This window comes from Oryzias melastigma, linkage group LG8 (assembly GCF_002922805.2).
Source record: "Oryzias melastigma strain HK-1 linkage group LG8, ASM292280v2, whole genome shotgun sequence".
Taxonomy (NCBI): domain Eukaryota; kingdom Metazoa; phylum Chordata; class Actinopteri; order Beloniformes; family Adrianichthyidae; genus Oryzias; species Oryzias melastigma.
In genome coordinates, this window is record NC_050519.1 from 23,821,223 (window position 1) to 23,841,074 (window position 19,852).

The 19,852-nt window shown below is 42.0% G+C and overlaps 1 protein-coding gene across 2 annotated transcripts; it reads left to right on the forward strand.

Moving 5' to 3' along the window:
* Nucleotides 1–736: 736 nt before the first annotated feature.
* Nucleotides 737–18,315, forward strand: LOC112141961 (cyclin-dependent kinase 5 activator 1). 2 transcript variants are annotated; one of them, XM_024265182.2, is made up of 4 exons: nt 737–1,260; nt 3,387–3,473; nt 12,439–13,057; nt 13,146–18,315. In XM_024265182.2, exons 3-4 carry the CDS (start codon nt 12,545–12,547, stop codon nt 13,635–13,637), a joined length of 1,005 nt encoding a protein of 334 aa, XP_024120950.1. In that variant the 5' UTR covers nt 737–1,260; nt 3,387–3,473; nt 12,439–12,544; the 3' UTR covers nt 13,638–18,315. The 2 variants fall into 2 exon arrangements, with proteins under 2 accessions (XP_024120950.1, XP_024120949.1); XM_024265181.2 differs by lacking the exon at nt 3,387–3,473.
* Nucleotides 18,316–19,852: the final 1,537 nt, after the last annotated feature.

Consider the following 19,852-nt stretch of genomic DNA (forward strand, 5'->3'; position numbering starts at 1 on the left):
CACCTGTTGTTAATTCCATGAACACCAATACAGCTGAAATTGATTAAAGAGGCCCTCAGCTGCTTAACCAACCAGAAAATTATCAGACAGTTTTAATTCAATTCGTGCCAGGCCCAATAAAAAAAGGGTTCTTTTAATTTTTGTGAGCAATGTAAATACATTGTGTGTCCAAAAACTCATAGCCTTCTATTGTAACAGCAAAATGTGTTGAACACAAGAGGCCTCCAGCTCTGACCTGTTTGTTCAGCTGCAGGACAAAAAACAAGTATTCATAAAAATACATAGTTTGTTACTTATATACTGTTACCTTACTAAATGTACAAATGTTGTTTTCTTGATAAAAATAATCCGAGTAGATGAAACAATTCTCTTATTATTATTATTATTATTATTATTTTGTCAAATGTATGGCTTACATATGTATTTTAACCAATAATGAAGCAGCAATACCGGAAGCAAAAATCTTTCCCTTCTGTTTTTTAAACGGTCTAAAATGGTCAAAGGTCGATCATGATATTGAAACAACATTTGTTGATCAGAGAGCAGCAGCTCGTTCCGCCTGTGTCAGCGGGGCCCGGGTTGTTCAAGCAAACTGCACTGCGCCGCTCCTGGGCTGTTTCAGCACCACGGACAGAGCTCCGTGATAGGTTGAGCTCACTGCGGCGGGGAGGGCTCCCAGCATCCCCACATTAGCCAATGACGGGGCGGGGTTTCTCTCCCGCATCCAACCCGAATAACTGCAGATACCCGCATCGAAGCAGAGTCGTTCCCTCTTCCTCACAGAAAGATTTTCACCGCTGATGGAATAAGCCACCGTCTGTTTTTTTGATTTTGCAGCGGCCATTTCTCTGCGCTTTTCTCTGTACTTGGTTTATTGAACCGACGTCTGCTGGGCTATTTCAATGACCATAGTGGCAAGGCACCATTAACAGCGGGCAGACTGAATTTTATTTCTCAATGGAAGACATCTTTCCACTTCTCCGAGCACAGGAGCGAAGCCTACACCCGCACGCATCCCCCCCACCGCGCTCCGTGTGTGCGGAGCTGAAGGAGAGAGACGCCTGTTGTGAAGACAGAGCCGCGTGTCTATGACGTACCGCGGGACTCTGTAGAAACGTTTGATTTTTTATTTTTTACGCACATGATGCTGCAGTGACACCGACCACCAGATTTCACATTTTCGGGACTTTTTGTGCACCAAGAGGAGGTGGTGGGCTAGAATGCGGGACCTGCAATAAAGGAGAGCGCATTCATTAGAAGGTAGGGGAACTCGACAAAAGCAAATAAGGTGACATAATCATAGCCCAACGCAAATAAACATAAAAAAAATAATAATTGAAAGGTAACGCATCACAAAAAATGAAGGATGTGTGGATGAATGTGCTGATGCTCACTTGTGTTGCTTGGGACTGAGGGGAGGATCCAAGGCTTCCATTTTGGAACTAAGATGGATGCCTGCATTTTGAAACACCAAATGAAAGCCCTAATTAAATGTCTTACTTGCTAATAATTGTTTTCTCAAATTAATAATAATAACAATAATAGTAATTATATATTTAGTTAAATATCAGGTCTTAGCTGGCAGTTGGCGGAGTGGCAAATGTATTTTGCTGGATGCAAGAAATTTACGATAAAAAACAAGATGAAAATGTACTCCCTCTAATCAAGGAGCCTGTCTGTTATTTATAGTGTTAGTGTATTTTATAAAGCATGTTGATCAAACCTTTAGTTGTAATGTTTAAATAAGAAAAAAAAGTTGAATGCAAGGAAATAGGATTTCCAGATCTTGAAAAAGTTTCAGGAATAGATGATTATGGAAAGCTTGAATGCAGAAAGGAAATAGATAATACAGAAGAACTACACTGTAAAATAATTAATTTTAACACTCACACGCAGTTTAAACTCAAACATTTATAAAAAGATAAATCCATTCTGGCAAAGCACGTGGAAACACAAAGTTACCTTCTTTTTCCTTTTAGTATTATGCTCATTATTACAGTAGTGACCGTGATCATTTTCAAATTCATTGTTGTTTACAAATCTTCTTTTCATCTCAGCTTTTCCCTTCAGGGGTCACCACAGCGAATCAGTTTCCTCCATCTACTCCTGTCTTCAGCATCCTCCACTCTAACACCAGCCACCTTCATGTCTTCATTCACTGCATCCATAAACCTCCTCTTTGGTCTTCCTCTAGACCTCTTTCCTGGCAGCTCTAGACTCAGCATCCTTCTACCAATATATTCACTGTCTCTCCTCTGAACATGTCCAAACCATCTCAGTCTGGCCTCTCTGACTTTATCTCCAAAACCTCTAACATGTGCTGTCCCTCTGATGTATTCATTCCTGATCCTATCCATCCTGGTCACTCCCAAAGAGAACCTCAGCATCTTCATCTCTGCTACCTCCAGCTCTGCTTCCTGTCTTTTCTTCAGTCCCACTGTTTCTAGTCCAAACAACATGGCTGGTCTCACCACAGTCTTGTACACCTTTCCTTTCATTTGTGCTGAAACTCTTCTGTCACACATCACACCTGACACTTTTCTCCACCCATTCCAACCTGCTTGCACTCTCCTCTTCACTTCTTTTCCACACTCTCCATTACTCTGTACTGTTGAGCCTAAATACTGTATATTTATGCTTTGACATACTTTGTGTTTTCTCAAATATATGTTTTAAAGCTTTTCAAAAAATAAATTTTAGGCTTTTATCTTCTTGTTTTTTCCAGTTGTTTTTTTGCCACTTTACTGATCTGAAAAATGATCTGAATCGTGACCTTAAACAGTAACACAATCTGAACCATGAGTTTTGTGATCCATTACAAAATTTCCTGCACTTATCTTTGATAATCAACACTTAAGTCACGTGCTCCATGTGTGTACCGATAAAATACACACCTGTTGGATCAATAACACTGCTAGACGTCTCATTTGGATGGTCAGACGCTCCACACTACTCTGCTAGAATCTGATATAATTTAGCGTGGGGTTTGGACAGCTTACTGCGTTTCTGTCCTTACGATCCATGTTTTTGTTACATTGGAAACAACAAGAGCTGTCTGCATCTTCTTTAGAAAAATGCAGATACAGCCTGGAGCTGTTCACTCGCGGCCGCTCTGCCATCCGCGTGTGTTTTCATCCGTCAGTGGAGCAGGTGGTGAGAGTGGAGAGATCCTATCCATCCTGGTCACTCCCAAAGAAAACCTCAGTATCTTCATCTCTGCTACCTCCAGCTCTGCTTCCTGTCTTTTCTTCAGTCCCACTGTTTCTAGTCCAAACAACATGGCTGGTCTCACCACAGTCTTGTACACCTTTCCTTTCATTTGTGCTGAAACTCTTCTGTCACACATCACACCTGACACTTTTCTCCACTTCTCCTCCATTCCTCAGGCATCTTCTCACCACCTAAGATCCTGTTGAACAACCTGGTCAAAAACTCCACTGCCGTCTCTCCAAGACACTTCCATACCTACACAGGTATATCATCAGGACCAAGAGCCTTTCCACTCTTCATCCTCTTCAAAGCCCCTCTCACTTCACCTTTACTAATCTTTCTTACTTCCTGCTCCACAACCGTCACCTCTTCTACTCTTTGTTCTCTCTCATTCTCTTCATTCATCAACTCTTCAAAGTATTCTTTCCATCTTTCCATTACACCACTGACACCTGTCACCACATTACCATTCCTATCCTTGATCACCCTAACCTGCTGCATGTCCTTCCCATCTCGATCTCTCTGCCTTGCTAGTCTGTACAGGTCAGTCTCTCCCTCCTTACTACCCAACCTAGCGTACAAGTCATCATAAGCTCTTTGTTTGGCCTTTGACACCTCTACTTTCACCTTACGCTGCATCTCCCTGTACTCCTGTCTACTCTCCTCAGTCCTCTCAGTGTCCCACTTCTTCTTAGCTAGTCTCTTACTCCGTATACACTCCTGCACCTCCTCATTCCACCACCAAGTCTCCTTATCAACTCTCTTTCCTGATGACACACCAAGTACACTCCTACCTGTCTCCCTGATCACATTAGCTGTAGTTATCCAGTCATCTGGGAGTACCTCCTGACCACCCAGAGCCTGTTTCAACTGTTTCTTAAAAGTCATGCAACAATCTTCTTTTTTCAGCTTCCACCAGTTTGTCCTCTTCTCTGCCTTTGCCCTCTCTTTCTTCATCTTCTTCACCACCAGAGTCATTCTACACACCACCATCCTGTGCTGTCTGGAAACACTCTCACCAACCACTACTTTACAGTCACTGATCTCCTTCAGATTACACCGTCTACACAAGATGTAGTCTATCTGTGTGCTTCTACCTCCACTCTTATAGGTCACTCTATGTTCCTGTCTCTTCTCAAAGAATGTATTCACTATCGCCATTTCCATCTTTTTTGCAAAATCAACCACCATCTGTCCTTCTACATTCCTCTCCTGGATACCAAACCTGCCCATCACCTCCTCATCACCTCGGTTTCCTGCACCAACATGACCATTGAAATCTGCACCAATGACAACTCTCTCATTTCCAGGGATGCTCATCATCACTTCATCAAGATCCAACCAGAACTTCTCCTTCTCTTCCAGCTCACATCCTACCTGTGGGGCATACCCACTAACAACATTGAACATGACACCCTCCATTTCTATCTTCAGACTCATCACTCTATCTGACACTCTTTTTACCTCCACAACACTCCTAACAAACTCCTCCTTTAGGATAACTCCTACTCCATTTCTCTTCCCATCTCCACCATGATAGAACAACTTGAACCCTGCTCCTAAACTTCTAGCCTTGCTACCTTTCCACCTGGTCTCCTGGACACACAGTATGTCTACCTTTCTCCTCTGCATCATGTCCACTAACTCTCTACCCTTTCCTGTCATAGTTCCAACATTCAAAGTCCCAACTCTCAGTCCAACACTAGTGACTTTCCTCTTCTCTCTCTCCCTACGAACCCGCCTTCCTCCTCTCCTTCTTCCACCAACAGTAGTCCAATTTCCACCGGCACCCTGTCGGTGAACAGCACCGATGGCGGTCGTTGTTAACCCGGGCCTCGACCGATCCGGTATGGATTTCGTAGGTCTGATTCGCATATTTGATTTGGCAAGATTTTACGTCGGATGCCCTTCCTGACACAACCCTCTGTATTTATCTGGGCTTGGGACCGGCACAATGAGACCCTGGCTTGGGCCCCCTCGTGGCTACATTATTGTTGTTTACAGATATTACAGTAAAATACCGCTCCGTTTTACAGATTAGAGTGCTAACAGAAAGATTGTCCCACCCAGTTTGGACAGCACAACCTATTTGGGGGGTTTTGATTTTGGCTGTAACGAGTATCCGGGTGCTAGGATACTCACGATTTGCTCCTGAAAATTCAGGTATGACTACTCGCGACGTCCAAGATCCCTGATTCATGACTAAAAGTTAAAGTTTTAGTTTTATTCTGTCTCCTGTCAGTCACTCCAGGTTCATGTTGATCATCTGCAGCTGTTTTCATTTCTATTAACTGTCCTCAGTACATAAAAGTATCTGGTTTTCAGTTCTACTCTGTCATTTTCTCCATCTTTATTTCTCCATGGGTTTTTGTCCTGTTTTAGTTTATTTATTACATTTTTATGTTTCTACCACCAAGCCCAGTTTCCTGCATTTTGGGTTTAACCACATTTTCCTGGTTTTGATGGTTGAACCCAAAGGGACTCTTGTTCTATATTCACATCTGGCTAAACTCTTTTGCATCCTGTCCTCTAAACACATGATTTTGTAATGATTTCTAAGATTTTAATACAAAAAAAAAAAAAATTGTAATGAAACAGAATTTAAAGAAGGCAATCTGAAAATATGACATGATTAAACAGATTAATTTAGTTATAGACCTGTAGTGAGAAAGCAACGTTTTTTTCTTTTATCACTAACAAGAGTTAATTAATATAAATACAAATAAAATTGTTACAAAATAATAACATAATAACAATGAAGGAAAGCAGAACATAAGGGCACTTTTTAATACAAGGCAAAAGGGGCAGGTGCTCAAGCACCCCTAAGGCCCTATATGTTCACGTGCCTGCATGGGAGACGTTTTCATCAGGAAGGCGAGTATATCAGGATATCGTCGACGTAAACAATGACAAAATGATTGAGCATGTCTCTGAAAACGTCATTAACGAACACTTGGAAAACTAAAGGGGCATTGCACAGTCCGAAGGGCATTACAAGATATTCGTGGTGACCGGAGGTAGTGGAGAACGCTGTTTTCCACTCGTCTCCCTTATGAATACATACAAGATTGTATGCTCTTTACAGGTCGAGTTTTGTAAAGAAATGTGCTTGGCGTAGTATTTCCAGGGCGGATGGGACCAGGGGTAACAGGTAACGGTATTTGATCGTAATTTCATCCAGGTTATGGTAATCAATACAGGGGGTCCCCCATCCTTCTTAACAAAAAAGAATACAGCGGACGCCAGAGATGTGGAGGGTCGTATGAACCCCTTTTGCAGCTCATCCTTGATGTACTTTTGCATGGCCTCGGTCTCAGGTTGAGATAGCGGGAAAATTCTTCCCCTCTGTGGTGTGGCTCCAGGTTGAAGCACACTCATAGGACAGATGTGGTGGCAGGCGCGTGGTGTTCTGTTTATTGAGCGCCTCCTGGGGGTCCTCATATTGGGAAGGGAGCAATTCAGAGGGTCTGGGTGTGCAAAGTTAACTCAGTGGTAGCGACCTGACATCTAGACCCCTCCTCGTTGAAGCGGTCCCGTTGCGGGTGATGGTTCTTGAAGCAGTTGGGTGAGGTGAAACACAGTTCCTTGGTGGACCAGATGATGGAGGGATCATGCGTCTCTAGCCATGGCATCCCCAGGATGAAGGCACAATGTGGTGAGTCTATGGCAAATAAGCTGATTTTTTCAAGATGAGAATTCTGGGCTCGGAGTTGGACATCTGGTGTGAGAAACTTGATCCTCCCGGAACCAAGGGGGCCTCCATCTAGGGCTGAAACTGCCACCTTCGATCCGCAGGGAAGCAAAAGGATGGCGTTATCATGGGCAAACGCTAGATCACTGAAATTTCCAGCAGCCCCTGAATCTATCATGGCTCTGGTTTTAATACGTACATTTATCATTGATCATTAGAGTGATGGGAATCTTGAAGGTAGGGAAAGAATCACTCACCAGCCCGCCGACCGCTGCGGGGGATGGTCAGGACTGCAGATGACCCGGGTTGCAGCAGTAGAGGCACAAATGTTCTCTGCATTCTTAGGGTGTGAGGCGAGTGGTTCCCAGTGGATGGGTTTGCCAGCGGGACCTTGAATGGAGCGTGGGACCATGGGGGTAGAGTCAGAATGATAAGGGTTGGTTAAGGCAATGAGCCGATCGAGGTCCAAATCTTCATCACGGCAGGCGATTTCTTGCTGGAGCTCTCTAAAAGTCCTCGGCGGTAAACGGTCTTCAAACTGTCGGCAGACCAGGAGGTCTGGGCAGCCAAAGTCCAAAATCTCAGTGATTCAGCAGAAGCTGTGTCGGTGCTTTGCTTGATGTCAATGAGCTGTTCTCCTGGATCCCTCCCATCAGCAGCATTATGAAACACTGAACGAAGGAACCGGGTAAATTCAGTGTAGGAATGAAACGGCAAGGTTCCTCCTGTCCACACGGCGGCCAACCACTCTAACACATCACCAGACAGTAAAGAACATTAGAATGAAACCCTGGCTCCTAAGTGGGATAATGAGCAGCCTGTCGGTGGAGGTAGAGCTGACATTGCATCAGGAAGCCGGGACACTGTTCTGGTTTCCCTGTGAATTTGTCTGGCACGGAGAGTCGTGGCCCAGACGTTGAAACCAGACGCCAGACCGCTCCCTCTGGTGGTCAGGTGTGGAGCCAGATGGGGAAATGCTGACATTTATATCCTTTATAAATGTTAAAATGATACACACCATTTCTTTCTATCTAAATCCTTGTGTTTTTATCAGTTTTGTTCATTCTGATCTCTTGTTCTAAATAAATGTATAAATTATGCTGATTCAAAACAAATAATTTAAATTTTCATCCATCCAGTAGATAGACATACACATAGCAACAAACATTATATTAAAAAGTAAGAATCGTGGTTCGATTTGTGATTGTTGAGCTTGATTCGTGAATCGAATTGGATCGCCACCTAAGCAACGATCCACAGCTCTATTTTTGATTAACTCAAACTTAACTCAAACTTAGTTCATTAATATAGCGTCTTTTATTCCGAAAAAGCTCAAAGCGCTTATCATAAAATCAAACAAAATACATTAAAAAGACAGTGTGTTAAAAAACAAATACACAAAATGAGAAAAGGACTTTTACACAGAATGAGTACCCCTCCCTTCCCCAGTTTCTCCCTCCCTCAATATAATATTAAAAAAAAAAAAAACAAGAAAAGAACTGAACAAAGACTTAAGAACTGCAGCTTTAAGAAAACAGTCTAAGAAAACAGTCTGGCTGGGTACTGCTGTGAAGAAACTGTATTACGGGGATCCATCTAATCCAAGGCCCAGTTTGACCACAGGGGCCACCGCCCCAATGAGAACAGGCACTGCAACAATGGCACACCAGCAGAGGGAACCCTGGAACAGGGGATCCCCGTGAGGAAACACTGGAGTTTTTGAAATATATAAAATAAATAAAAATCAGTTAAAACTAGAGCTGTCAGGCGATTAAGATTTTTAATCGCGATTAATCGCATTTCCAGAGTTAACTCGCGATTAATCGCAAATTTACATGTGGCCTTTTTTTAAGGAAAAAAAATGTGTGCTTCGTGGAATTTAGTAGTTCTACATTAATTTTGAAAACAAGAATAGCAAAATTAATAGTTTTCTTCAGAAATACTTTATTTTGTAACATTGTATTGAGATAAACTTTCTTAACAATAAAAGGCTGTAACATAAAATGCCTAACAAAAGCCCAAGTGCAAGTGAAGGGCATTTTAAATTCAAAACTTCAATCAACGTTCAGTAAAATAAAATTAAAAAAACATCAAAAATAACATTTCCATAACACTTTCATGTTCATTTTTTGTCAGGACCAAATCTTTTCCTCCTCTGCTGAACTACAGTAATAAATGAAATAGAGATTTATCATTTCCAATGAACTTTTGTTTTTTAAAACATTAAAGACTGAGAAAAGCGGGATACACTGTGGATAGTTTGACAGTCTGTTACTGCCGCCGCGTTCTCTGGCTGCAGCTCGATGCAGCGACGTGTCCAGCGGAGCTCACGATGAATATGCCGGCAGACAGACCGCTATGCTGGGGCTGGATCACGCTTAAACCTCCAGAACATTTAAAACGCCCCCCGGTGCGCTTGCTGTTTGGAATGTCGGGGGTCCGCAGCTCTCGGGACGCGGCGCCGGACGCGAGCCGGTACCACCAGACGTGGTACTGGACGCGAACTGGAGCTGGGTTAGAGTGCAGGAGCTCTCCAGGTCCTAGCGCCGGCCGGTTTTAGCTCGCAGCTCGGTGTTTGGAGACCCGCCCGTGATCTAGTGAGAGTTAAAGGGGGGACCCCCGCGCGCACGGTATGGAAAGGCACGTATGAGAAAGTCCACGATTAATGCATCAAAAAAATTGTCGGCGTCAAGCACACGTCAGATTAATGCGTTTTTAACGCGACAAATCTGACAGCCCGAGTTAAAACAATTAAAACAAACAATTAAATAGTGTAAGTATAATAATAGTAAGAGCAGGGTTAATAGACTAATATAATAGAAATAGTAAAAAATTTGATTCACATAAAAGTCAAAAATAAATAGATAAATAAGATAACATCAAAAGACAAAATTCAAAACCAACAAAAAGTCAGTTAAAAGCCAGATTAAAAAGGTGGGTCTTGACCCTTTTCTTAAAAACCTCTACGGTCTCTGCGGCCCTGAGGCTCTCTGGCAGGGTGTTCCACAGACGAGGATCGTAATAATGAAACAAAGCCTCACCATGTGTTTTGGTCCTTACCTTAAGAACAACCAACAGGCCGGTGCCGGAGGACCTCAGGGTCCGCGAGGGTTCATACTTAACAAGAAGATCATTGAGATGAGAAGGCCCAAGACCGTAAAAACATTTATAAACCATTAAGAGAACTTTAAAATCAACCCTGAAAAGCACAGGGAGAGAATGCAGCGATTCTAAAACTGGTCTAATGTGTTCCCGCCCCCTGGTCCTCGTCAGAACTCGTGCTGCTGAGTTCTGTAATAATTGTAAATTTGTAAGAGATTTTTTAGGTAAACCAGAGAGCAGGGCATTACAATAATCTGAACAACTAAATATAAAAGCATCAGCATCTCTGTGCTGGCATGAAAGAGGAATGGGCGGACGCTGGCGATATTTTTGAGATGATAAAATCTTGTCTTAATGACCTTTTTAATATGAGGAATAAAATTCAGCTCAGAGTCAAAAAGTACACCCAAATTTCTGAGCTAAGCGTCTTCTCATCAACCAGGACTAAACTCTCCAGTGTTTCCTCAAGTAAAGACAATGCCACTGACCTGATAACATTAGTGCTATGTACCGGTTGAAGGTTAGATCTTATAGCATTGACTTTACTCCCGAAGTGGTTCGCAAAGTCCTCACATGCAGTTTCTGAGTGAGGCATGATTGGTTTATTCAAATCTTTGTTCAATAAAAAAATCAATTGTTTTAAAAAGAAACCGGGGGTTGTGTTTATTGTCAGTGATGAGTTTTGAAAAATAAACTGTTCTTGCCTGTTTTACTGCTGGTTGTAGGTTCTTAATTGGTCTTTAAAAAAGTCATAATGACTGTTACATTGTTTTTCTAAACTTTCTCTTTCTCTGAAGCGGTCCAGATACGATGGACTGTAAGTTTAACTGCTGGATGTGATGAATGAGATGAATGAAGTCCGTTTTCAAAGTCTCAGACTGCTGGAACTTAATGTCATTGGTACCTGCATGTATTATAATTGTTGAAGTGGAGGGGTGTTTACTGGAGAGCTGGTGGGTATAGTTATGAATGTCCTTGTCTGTTGCTCCTGACATGGAGTGCGTGTGGCACCTCTTATTGTTGACGTGCTGGAGGATGGAGTCTCCCAGGGTGAGGATGGGGCATCAGGCCGATCAAGGGGCCAGAGAGGGACCAAGAGCAAGAACAGCCGGGTCTTGCGAAGCATGGGAATGAAGCTGCCCGGCAGACAGCAACGCTTTGCTGCAGGGTCCTCCAGAGTCTCGGGCAGGATGTTCTCCAGCGCGCCGAAGGGCTCGCCCGAACGTTGGGTTACATCATTGCATTAGGCAAATTTAACTTATTTTACTTTGGACAGCAGCACTTCCAAGTTCCTTTCAAAATAAAATACTCCCTGTGTCAAATAAGATGCTCCTGCTGCAGCTGATTTACTTGAATAAAAAATGCAAGACAATCAAGCATGGAATTTTTTTAATCATAATGACTTTGGTGCACATCACTCTTTTTCTCTTTTATAATTATGTACAATCCAGTTTTCAAAAAAATATATTTGTAGGTCAAATCTAAATAAGGAAATTATGGTATTCTAAGAATAAACCACTTTGACAGTAGAATAAACATCTACCATAATTTTAAGCATTTGTCTGACATCTAAACAAAGAAAAACACAAACCACTAACCCATTATTCATTCAATATCTCTTCAACGAAGGGATGAAAGAGGCTTTTGCCAGTAACCAGGACTGGCTCTGAAAACTCTGTTCCCCTAAAAGGGAAACAGTGGGTCAAGAAAATGGAAAGGTGATCTAACGGATCCATCCCCCATACTGGATGTGTATTCTACCCACTGTCAGTGAAAAGGTTGTCGGCCCAAAGTTGAATAACTGATTGGTTGAGTGTTGCAGGGACCTCATCACAATTTAAATATTTTAATTCTAGCTTAGTCAGCCAAATCCTACCGTACTGCTTAAATCGCAACCTCAAATCACGTTTGTTCCATTGACTTAACATTAACACTGGAATTGCATCCTGTGTAAACGTTGTCTTATCTTCCACCAACAGTTCCGCCAATAACTCTGACCTGAATTTCTGATGAACTCTAGGTGCTCTTCAGTAACTTTGTCCTAGAAAATGAAACAGGTTTTTGATTTTGCCTAAGAACTGCATCATCATTATTAAAAGACCACTGGGAACAGTTTTACAACAGATCAAAAGATGATTTTAGCTTGACTTTAAATTTTTTTGTGTGGATGAATTTTATAGGGTGAAAAAAAGAAAGTTTTGTTCTTTTAGAATTTTACTCCAGAAGCTGATATTGAAATGAATATAAGTGAAATGCAGTCATCATAACACCCTTTGCAACAAGTTACTGATTTAAGGTTAGAAACAAAAACATGTTTGAAAGTTGGAATTTATGTTCAGATTTAAGTCCACTTTAGGTGTGTCATTGTTTTTTTGTCTGTGGTTTTCTCATAAATAAGTTAGTGTGTTTGTGATCTGTTTGCTTTTTGTTTACAGGTTGAGTTTCCTGCAGGAGAACGTTTGATTCTATCTCATTCCTCTTCGTGAACGCTAGTAAGACAGAGCTCCCTCAAACTTTTCATTCACCATTTTGCAAGGCATAATGGGAACAGTGCTATCGCTGTCTCCAAGCTACCGCAAGGCGGCTCTGTTTGAGGATGGTCCTGCCACTGTTGGTCACTACACAGCTGTTCAAAACAGCAGGAATGCCAAGGATGCTGCAGCATCAGCCAAGTCTCTCAAACGGCCATCAATCATTAATGCTCTCCCATGGAAACGAATTGTGGCAGTATCTGCAAAAAGGAAGGGTTCAAAGAAACTTCCAGCAGAAGGTGGAGATGGTGTGAAAGGGAGTTCCCCTGAAAGCCCAGCAGCCACTGCAACCAATTCTGCCTCAAATAGCTTAAAGCTGAAGAAGTCTCAGTCCTGCAATAACCTCTCCTCTTACTCATCCAGCCAAGACTCCTCTGCAACAACAATCACTGCTTCGTCCCAGTTACCAATCTCCAAGACCTTGGCAAGTGTAGCTACAGTTGTTGCAAAAAAAAATTCTATCACAGGACCTGGAATCCAGCCCTCCATCACTGCTGGCACGCCAAAACGTGTCATCGTCCAGGTAAGATTAAACAGTTATTTAACACAGCCATGGAAGAGTACAGGCATCCCTGAATGTGTGTCGCTTTGCATGCTTTCTCTGGACTCAGGCATCCACCAGTGAACTGATGCGTAGCCTGGGAGAGTTCCTTTGCCGCCGCTGTTATCGACTGAAACGGCTCTCCCCTACTGACCCGGTGCTGTGGCTGCGCAGTGTGGATCGCTCACTTCTCCTGCAGGGCTGGCAGGACCAGGGTTTTATCACACCAGCCAATGTGGTCTTCCTCTACATGCTGTGCCGAGATGTGGTCTCAGCTGACATGGTGTCTGAGCGCGAGCTGCAGGCATCATTGCTCACCTGCCTCTATCTATCGTATTCCTACATGGGCAATGAGATTTCCTACCCTCTGAAGCCCTTCTTGGTTGAAACAGAGAAGGAGGCCTTCTGGGACCGCTGCCTTGACATCATTAACCGTATGAGTGGCAAGATGCTTCAAATTAACACTGACCCACACTTCTTTACACAGGTCTTTGCTGATTTGAAGAATGAGAGCAAAAGAGAGGAAGAAAAAACAAAGCTTCTCTTGAGTCTTGACCGATAAGGGGCAGCTGGAAGAGGGCGAGGATACTCTACCATCACATTTAAGTAGAACCTTTGTCTGATCTCTCTACTGTTTTATTACCAAACAAATTCTGTTTGTAGCATACAAGGAAGACGTATGCCAAAAAGCAGTATAGAAATCCCTGACATTGCGGAATTGAGGCCCCAAAATGTAATGAGGTATACATTTTTTAAAGAGCCATGCTCGCTGTTATTGAGTGCAGGCTTGTTTTCTGCTGGGGTTTTTCCTGCACCTTCAGGTGTGTTCAGTGGCATCATTTTACAACCTTACAGGCTCTTAATTTAGAAGTTCAAATGAAGGAAATGCATAAAAAAACATAAAAATAACTGTCACTGAAAATACAAGGTAATGATAGTGTGGATTGAGCAGAATAAATAATTGATCTTCAGGCCTCTGACAATGCTTCTACTGAGGAGTATCAATCCTCAACACTGATTTATAGACACCCGAGGTCACTTACTTGTCCACACTTTTGTTCTACATCTTTACAATTTGCTTACAGGTAGGCAGGACTTCTTATGAAATTGTCTCAAGAAACACTAATTCCAGATTTTTCTGAAGGACTTTCAAAGTTATTTTAGTTTTGCATCAGTTGCATTTTTCATTCATCTTCAGTCCAGTTCAGGTTCATCACCATTTTTCATATATTTTTCTTTCATGTCACTAAATCTATTTTCAATCTTGAAAACGCAAAGGATGGCTTTCAATTTAAGTCATGATTCTGTGTTTTCCATACTCACTTTTTGTTCCACTTGTTAGGCTGCGGTCATTGCTTAGGGGCTTTGCATGCCCAGATCCCAAAAGTCTTTTGGTTTCAGCACATACAGCACATTTAGAGCTGCAGAACTGGACTTTTTATATGGATGCAACATAAGTAACTACTTTGCCACAGATAATTATTAAGTTTGTTCTTGTAATGATCTGCCATGTAACAGCACAGAATTTGCCTTCAAATTATAACTGTATGTTTCAGTTTGGATGTTAAAAAAATGTTTTATTTTAATGAAGCAGGTGCAATTACTGGATGAAAATATCTGTCTGTACAAACACACGCACTTGCATGAGACCATCTCTTATGTCTTTGCATTGATCTTTTTAACCAATTTGGTTCCATAATGCCTGAGGTTAGCATCAAGTACCTGTACTAGCAGTAGCAAAGGTCAGCTGTGCAGAAAACTCCTCTATCAGAGCGGATGATCCAAACTGTTTATTATCTAAAGTACTGTACTTCTTAAAGGAAACATGTTTTTCATGTTGAACCCATGGAGACCAGGTAGATGAAAAGGCCAATATGAAGGTGACGTGAAACTAGTCAGTCCCCATCTGCACTCACATCTTGCGTTGATGCTGACCAATGGAAATTTTAATCAAGAAAGGAAGAAATACAGAAAGAAAAAGTGAATAAATAAGACTGTTTAGCGATGTGATGATCATATGAATCTTTTGCAGATGTGAAGCTGGGGAAATGCAGCCCCTCAACACTTCGTAAAGCTTCCTCCAGAAACCCCAAAGACCTTGTGTCCATGGAAGTCATTTGCAGTCTCACCCTCTTTTTCTGCTTTTTACAGCAATATGGAAAAAGGAAAAAATGTCTGGCTTCTCAGTCTACTCTGACTCCTCTCCTGTGACCCAGAATAGACCAGCTGAGCCATAATTTGAGAACTTGGGCCCAGGAACCTGATGGCTCATGCACTCTGAGTTGTTAAAGATGCATGTATGCTTTTGTTGGTTTCTTGGCATGCAGTTTTGTGTTGGGTGTACCACACCTCATGTTGTCGCAGTGTTCAATGTTGGACTGCTGGAAGGGGTCAACACTGAGTTACCTGACATCGATGACCTAAAGAATATTGCAATTGTTAGCTATGACAAGGGTTTCTTTGGTACAAAATAAGAAAGAAGAATCCAAAACAAATTGGACATTGTTCGAATGTCTCTGCACCAAAATGACAGGAAAAAAAAAATCCTCCACCTCTGTGCAGAGTTTTACACTCTGGTGGTGTCAAATGACTCAGTCTAGCCACAGACAGCACACATTTTTGAATTTGGGGAAATTTTGTGCCATATATGTCTGGTGATGAAAAAATGTATACAAAACTGAACAAAAAACAAAGAAACACATATGGGGTAGCTCACCAGAAACTCAAAGAGGAAACTTAAAATAGACTTAAAATTATTTTGCTTTTTTATTTCTGAAAAAACATTTTTACAAATGACAGGATGTGATGGATACATTCCAGACAGGGTGATATAGTGGAATAAGAAACTGTCATGAATGGTGGTGAAGGACCCAAACGCAGGAGACAAGACTCGTTGGCGGAAATGTAAACATTTACTGAACAAACTCAAACATGACAAACCCACAGGAGAACAAACCAGTGACTAAACAAAACAGATGACCTGACAATGCAGAACTGAAGACCAGACACTTAAATAGGCTGAGGGTAATTAACTAAATGAAGACAGCTGTGGATGATTTGACCTGGACACGGTGAGACTGACAGAGAATACAGAACATGACTAAACCTAAGCACAGAATCATGACAGAAACTGCTACTTGTGTGTTTTGATCCAGATTTAAGGTGTATTTACGCCGAATGCAGCTTGCGCGAAAAATTTGCGTGGCCCGCCCCTTTTTTCACCGCAAGGCCAATTTTCTGCTTGCCACCTGCCTGAGCTTGAGCCGCGGCTGGATGTGGGAGGAGCTACCGTCTATTGTTTTCAGGATGATCGCTATAAGGAACGGTGGATTTCTCTCCTAGAATGTACGGAAGACACAGATGATGTTGAGAGATTGGGTTTATTTACTGTGAGGAGTTCTACAAAAACATTAATAATCATGTCTCCATGTTTGGGTCTATGTGATCATTAAAAAATGTTCCTGCTACCAGGGCTTCAATCTCACTCTGGGGGCTGTGTCTGTATGACAGCCGCTTCTGTGGTGTTTCTGTGTCTCTGCGGCTGAGCTTGTAGGCTCATTGTCTAGTATTAACCCGAGGGGGAAAAGATAAATTAGGGGACCTTTTTCCTTTTTTTAAATGTCTCAAGTGAGAAAAAGTGAAAGCTGGCGATCTGTCCAGAGTGTATCCTGCCTTCGACCCAAAGTAGACAGAAAAGTTCTGCAACCCCGCAGCTCCAGCGGATCAAGGATATGATGGAATTTCAAGACAAAAACACTCGCCTTGGATTATTATTCTAACTGCTGATAAAGTAACTGAAAACGTCAAATGGTCAAAACTGGGTTCCTGATTGGCAAATGCAACGCGGCACCCTGTCAAATTTCAGATATTTAAATTTTTTCTCCGAGGCCCGATTCATGCCTAGCTCCTAAAATCGAGCTGCTGGCAGACCTTCTTGCAGTGCCCGTCACTGAAATCACACCACAGGACTTCAGGTCGCCTCAATTTGCGTCTGTACTATTGGCTCAGCATGAAAGCTGGCTGCCTCTGCCGCACAAGTCGCGTTTGGTGTGTACCCACCTTTAGACTCATGCCACAAATGCACAGAGAAAAACACGTGACTAAATGGCAGGTTAAGAAAGGTAGCATTGCTCTTAGCAGAATTCTATAAATAATTCTTGACCATTATTTGGCTTTTGTCCAATTAATCTAGAGCAGGGATCTCAACACTACAGCTCGCGTAGTTCGCGTTTTTCAATCTGCCGATTTAATTGAGACACACACAGAACTCTTCTACAATTTGTGCCCCTATCTGAACCCCCCAAATCCCTAGAACATAATCCAGTCTTCTCTTTCCTCATTGCAGTTCACCTGGTCTCAGTACGATCATGCTGCTGCTTTTCTTTTTAAACAGCACAGCCTGTTCTACGTTCTGATTGGCTGGAGATCTTGTCAATCAATCTCCATGTCAACTGTCCAGAAATGCGAAGATCTGCAGACCCACAGGAATCTTTGATCATGATCAGATCTTTGTTTTCATTCTATAATCCTGGATTTGAATGTCCGTGTCTGTCTGAGATAAGTGTCAAATGTGTAATGAGGAGCTTAACATTTGTAATCCTAATTCGCAGATTTCACCTTCAAAAGTTATTTTTAGAAAATATCTTCCCCTATAAACAAGGGAAAAAAAGTTTCACTTTCTGTTTGTGCTGCTGCTCATTTCTTCTCAATCCACTCTTGATTTTTTTTCTTTAAGTCAAACATGCCAGAGGAATACGTTTTTGCGCAGAGAGATCATAAAAGTGCAGAGCAGTCCGCTGAGCTCACACGTGACGGTGTATGTGCAATGCTCATTGCCATTTGCGGACATGAGGGAGAGACAGAGTGGGCCGGGTGCAACGACATCAACACAAAGACGTAAAAAATGACTGACTCTAAAAAAAATAGGGTTGTGGCTGCATTGTTTTATGTTGCGGAAAATAAAAGCTTCAACATGTTTTAAACTTATAAGTATGAAAACATTTTTTTTACATTAGTTATTCATTTTGCACATATGTTTATGTAGTTGTTTATAAGTTAAATAAAGCAACAAAATTACCTAAAGAGCCTCTTGGGAGCTGAAAGATCCAGATGACTAAGAAGAGCCCTGTGTGAGGAGCTGGAGCTCTCCAACATCTCAATAGAACCATGACGGTCCAGGATTTGGACTGGTTTGGAATTATTTTCTCTGTGAATATTAAAGAAAATAATCCTTACACAAAGTAATGTGATTTTGTGTGGCTATCTGGAAAAACATTACACTATACTGTTACCCCACAAACCAACCCTGGCCCCACATCAGAGAAGAAAACTGTTATGTGGCCCTCACAAGAAAAAGTTTGGGGACCCCTGTTCTAGAGGAACCCTAAAGTGATGCAAAACTTAGTGTGGCAAAAGGCAAAGATTTTCTTGACTTTTTTTTCCCTCTATGAAAATGTATTATAAGCAATCTTGTCCCACAACAAGTAGAGCCTGGTTCAAACCCATCTGGGAGCTTTCTGTGTGGAATTTGCATGTTCTCTCCATGCATGGGTTTACTCTAGGGACTCCAACTTCCTCCCGCAGTCCAAAAACATGCTTCATAGAGTAATTGGGGAACATTAACTGTCCCTTGTTGTGAATGTGAGAGTGTGTATGGTTGTGTGGCCTTGTGTCAGACTGGTGATCTGTACAGGGTGTACCCTGCTGGAGCCCGTCATTAGCAGGAGATAAGATGAGCTCCATCAACCTTGTGACCCCAAAAAGGATTTGGTGGGTTCAGAAAATTGATGGACAGATAGAAAATTTCTGTTAGGTTCCACAATATCCAGAGCTTAAAATGTTCCCTTGTAAAACAGAATTTCATACATCTTGTTAGTTGGAATCAATTAAAAAACTGACTTTGTCTGAGCCTGTTGAGTTGAATCATGTAGAAGAACTCAAGAATCAAAACTTCATGGTCTTGGACCATAAGCTAACATGTCATTTATTTTTAAAATGGGCTTCACAACAAAACACAAGAGATTCTAAAGCAAACTGACACTTTTCTTTCAATACCAACACAAAATCACAATTTCATTCATTCATTCATCTTCTTGGCCGCTTTTTCCCTTTCGGGGTCGCGGTGGTGCCGGAGCCTATCCCGGCTACTGATGGGTGAAGGCGGGGTTCACCCTGGACAGGTCTCCAGTCTGTCTCAGGCCCTCAATCACACACACATCCACTCTCACATTCACACCTAGGGGCAATTTAGAGTCACCAATTAACCTATGAAGCATGTTTTTGGATGGTGGGAGGAAGCCGGAGTCCCCGGTGATTTATTCTCATTATGATCAGAGCTTTATATTTCATCTTATTATTACGGATAAATACTCCACTATAAGTCTGCATGTCATGAGATCACAAGATCACAAAATGTCATCACCAGAAAACGCAGCGAAAACGGCAGCAGCTCAAGCAGAAGGCTAACTTGTAAACAAAGCTAGCTAGAAAGCTAACTTCCGGGACCAATAACTCTTTTAAAAACGCTTTAAACTGACAGCAAGTGTCTCTATTGGTTTGTCCTAACTCAAACAACAACCTCTAAAGGCATTTCAAATGAAAAAGACAGAGTATTTTTTTCTTTTTAATATGAAGCTCTTCATGCTGCAGACAGATGGCTACACAACAGCTGCTAACTGCTACATGCTAGCGTCGTGATCATAGACTTAATATATAATTAGACGCATCATCTCTGACGTCACCCATTGACTTCCACAGTCCCTGAAATGAAGCCTGAAT

Coding starts and splice junctions, on each gene's coding strand:
- LOC112141961 (XM_024265182.2), top strand. CDS start 12,545: ATGGGAACAGTGCTATCGCTGTCTCCAAGCTACCGCAAGGCGGCTCTG. Junction 13,058..13,145: donor CAAAACGTGTCATCGTCCAG/GTAAGATTAAAC, acceptor CTCTGGACTCAG/GCATCCACCAGTGAACTGAT.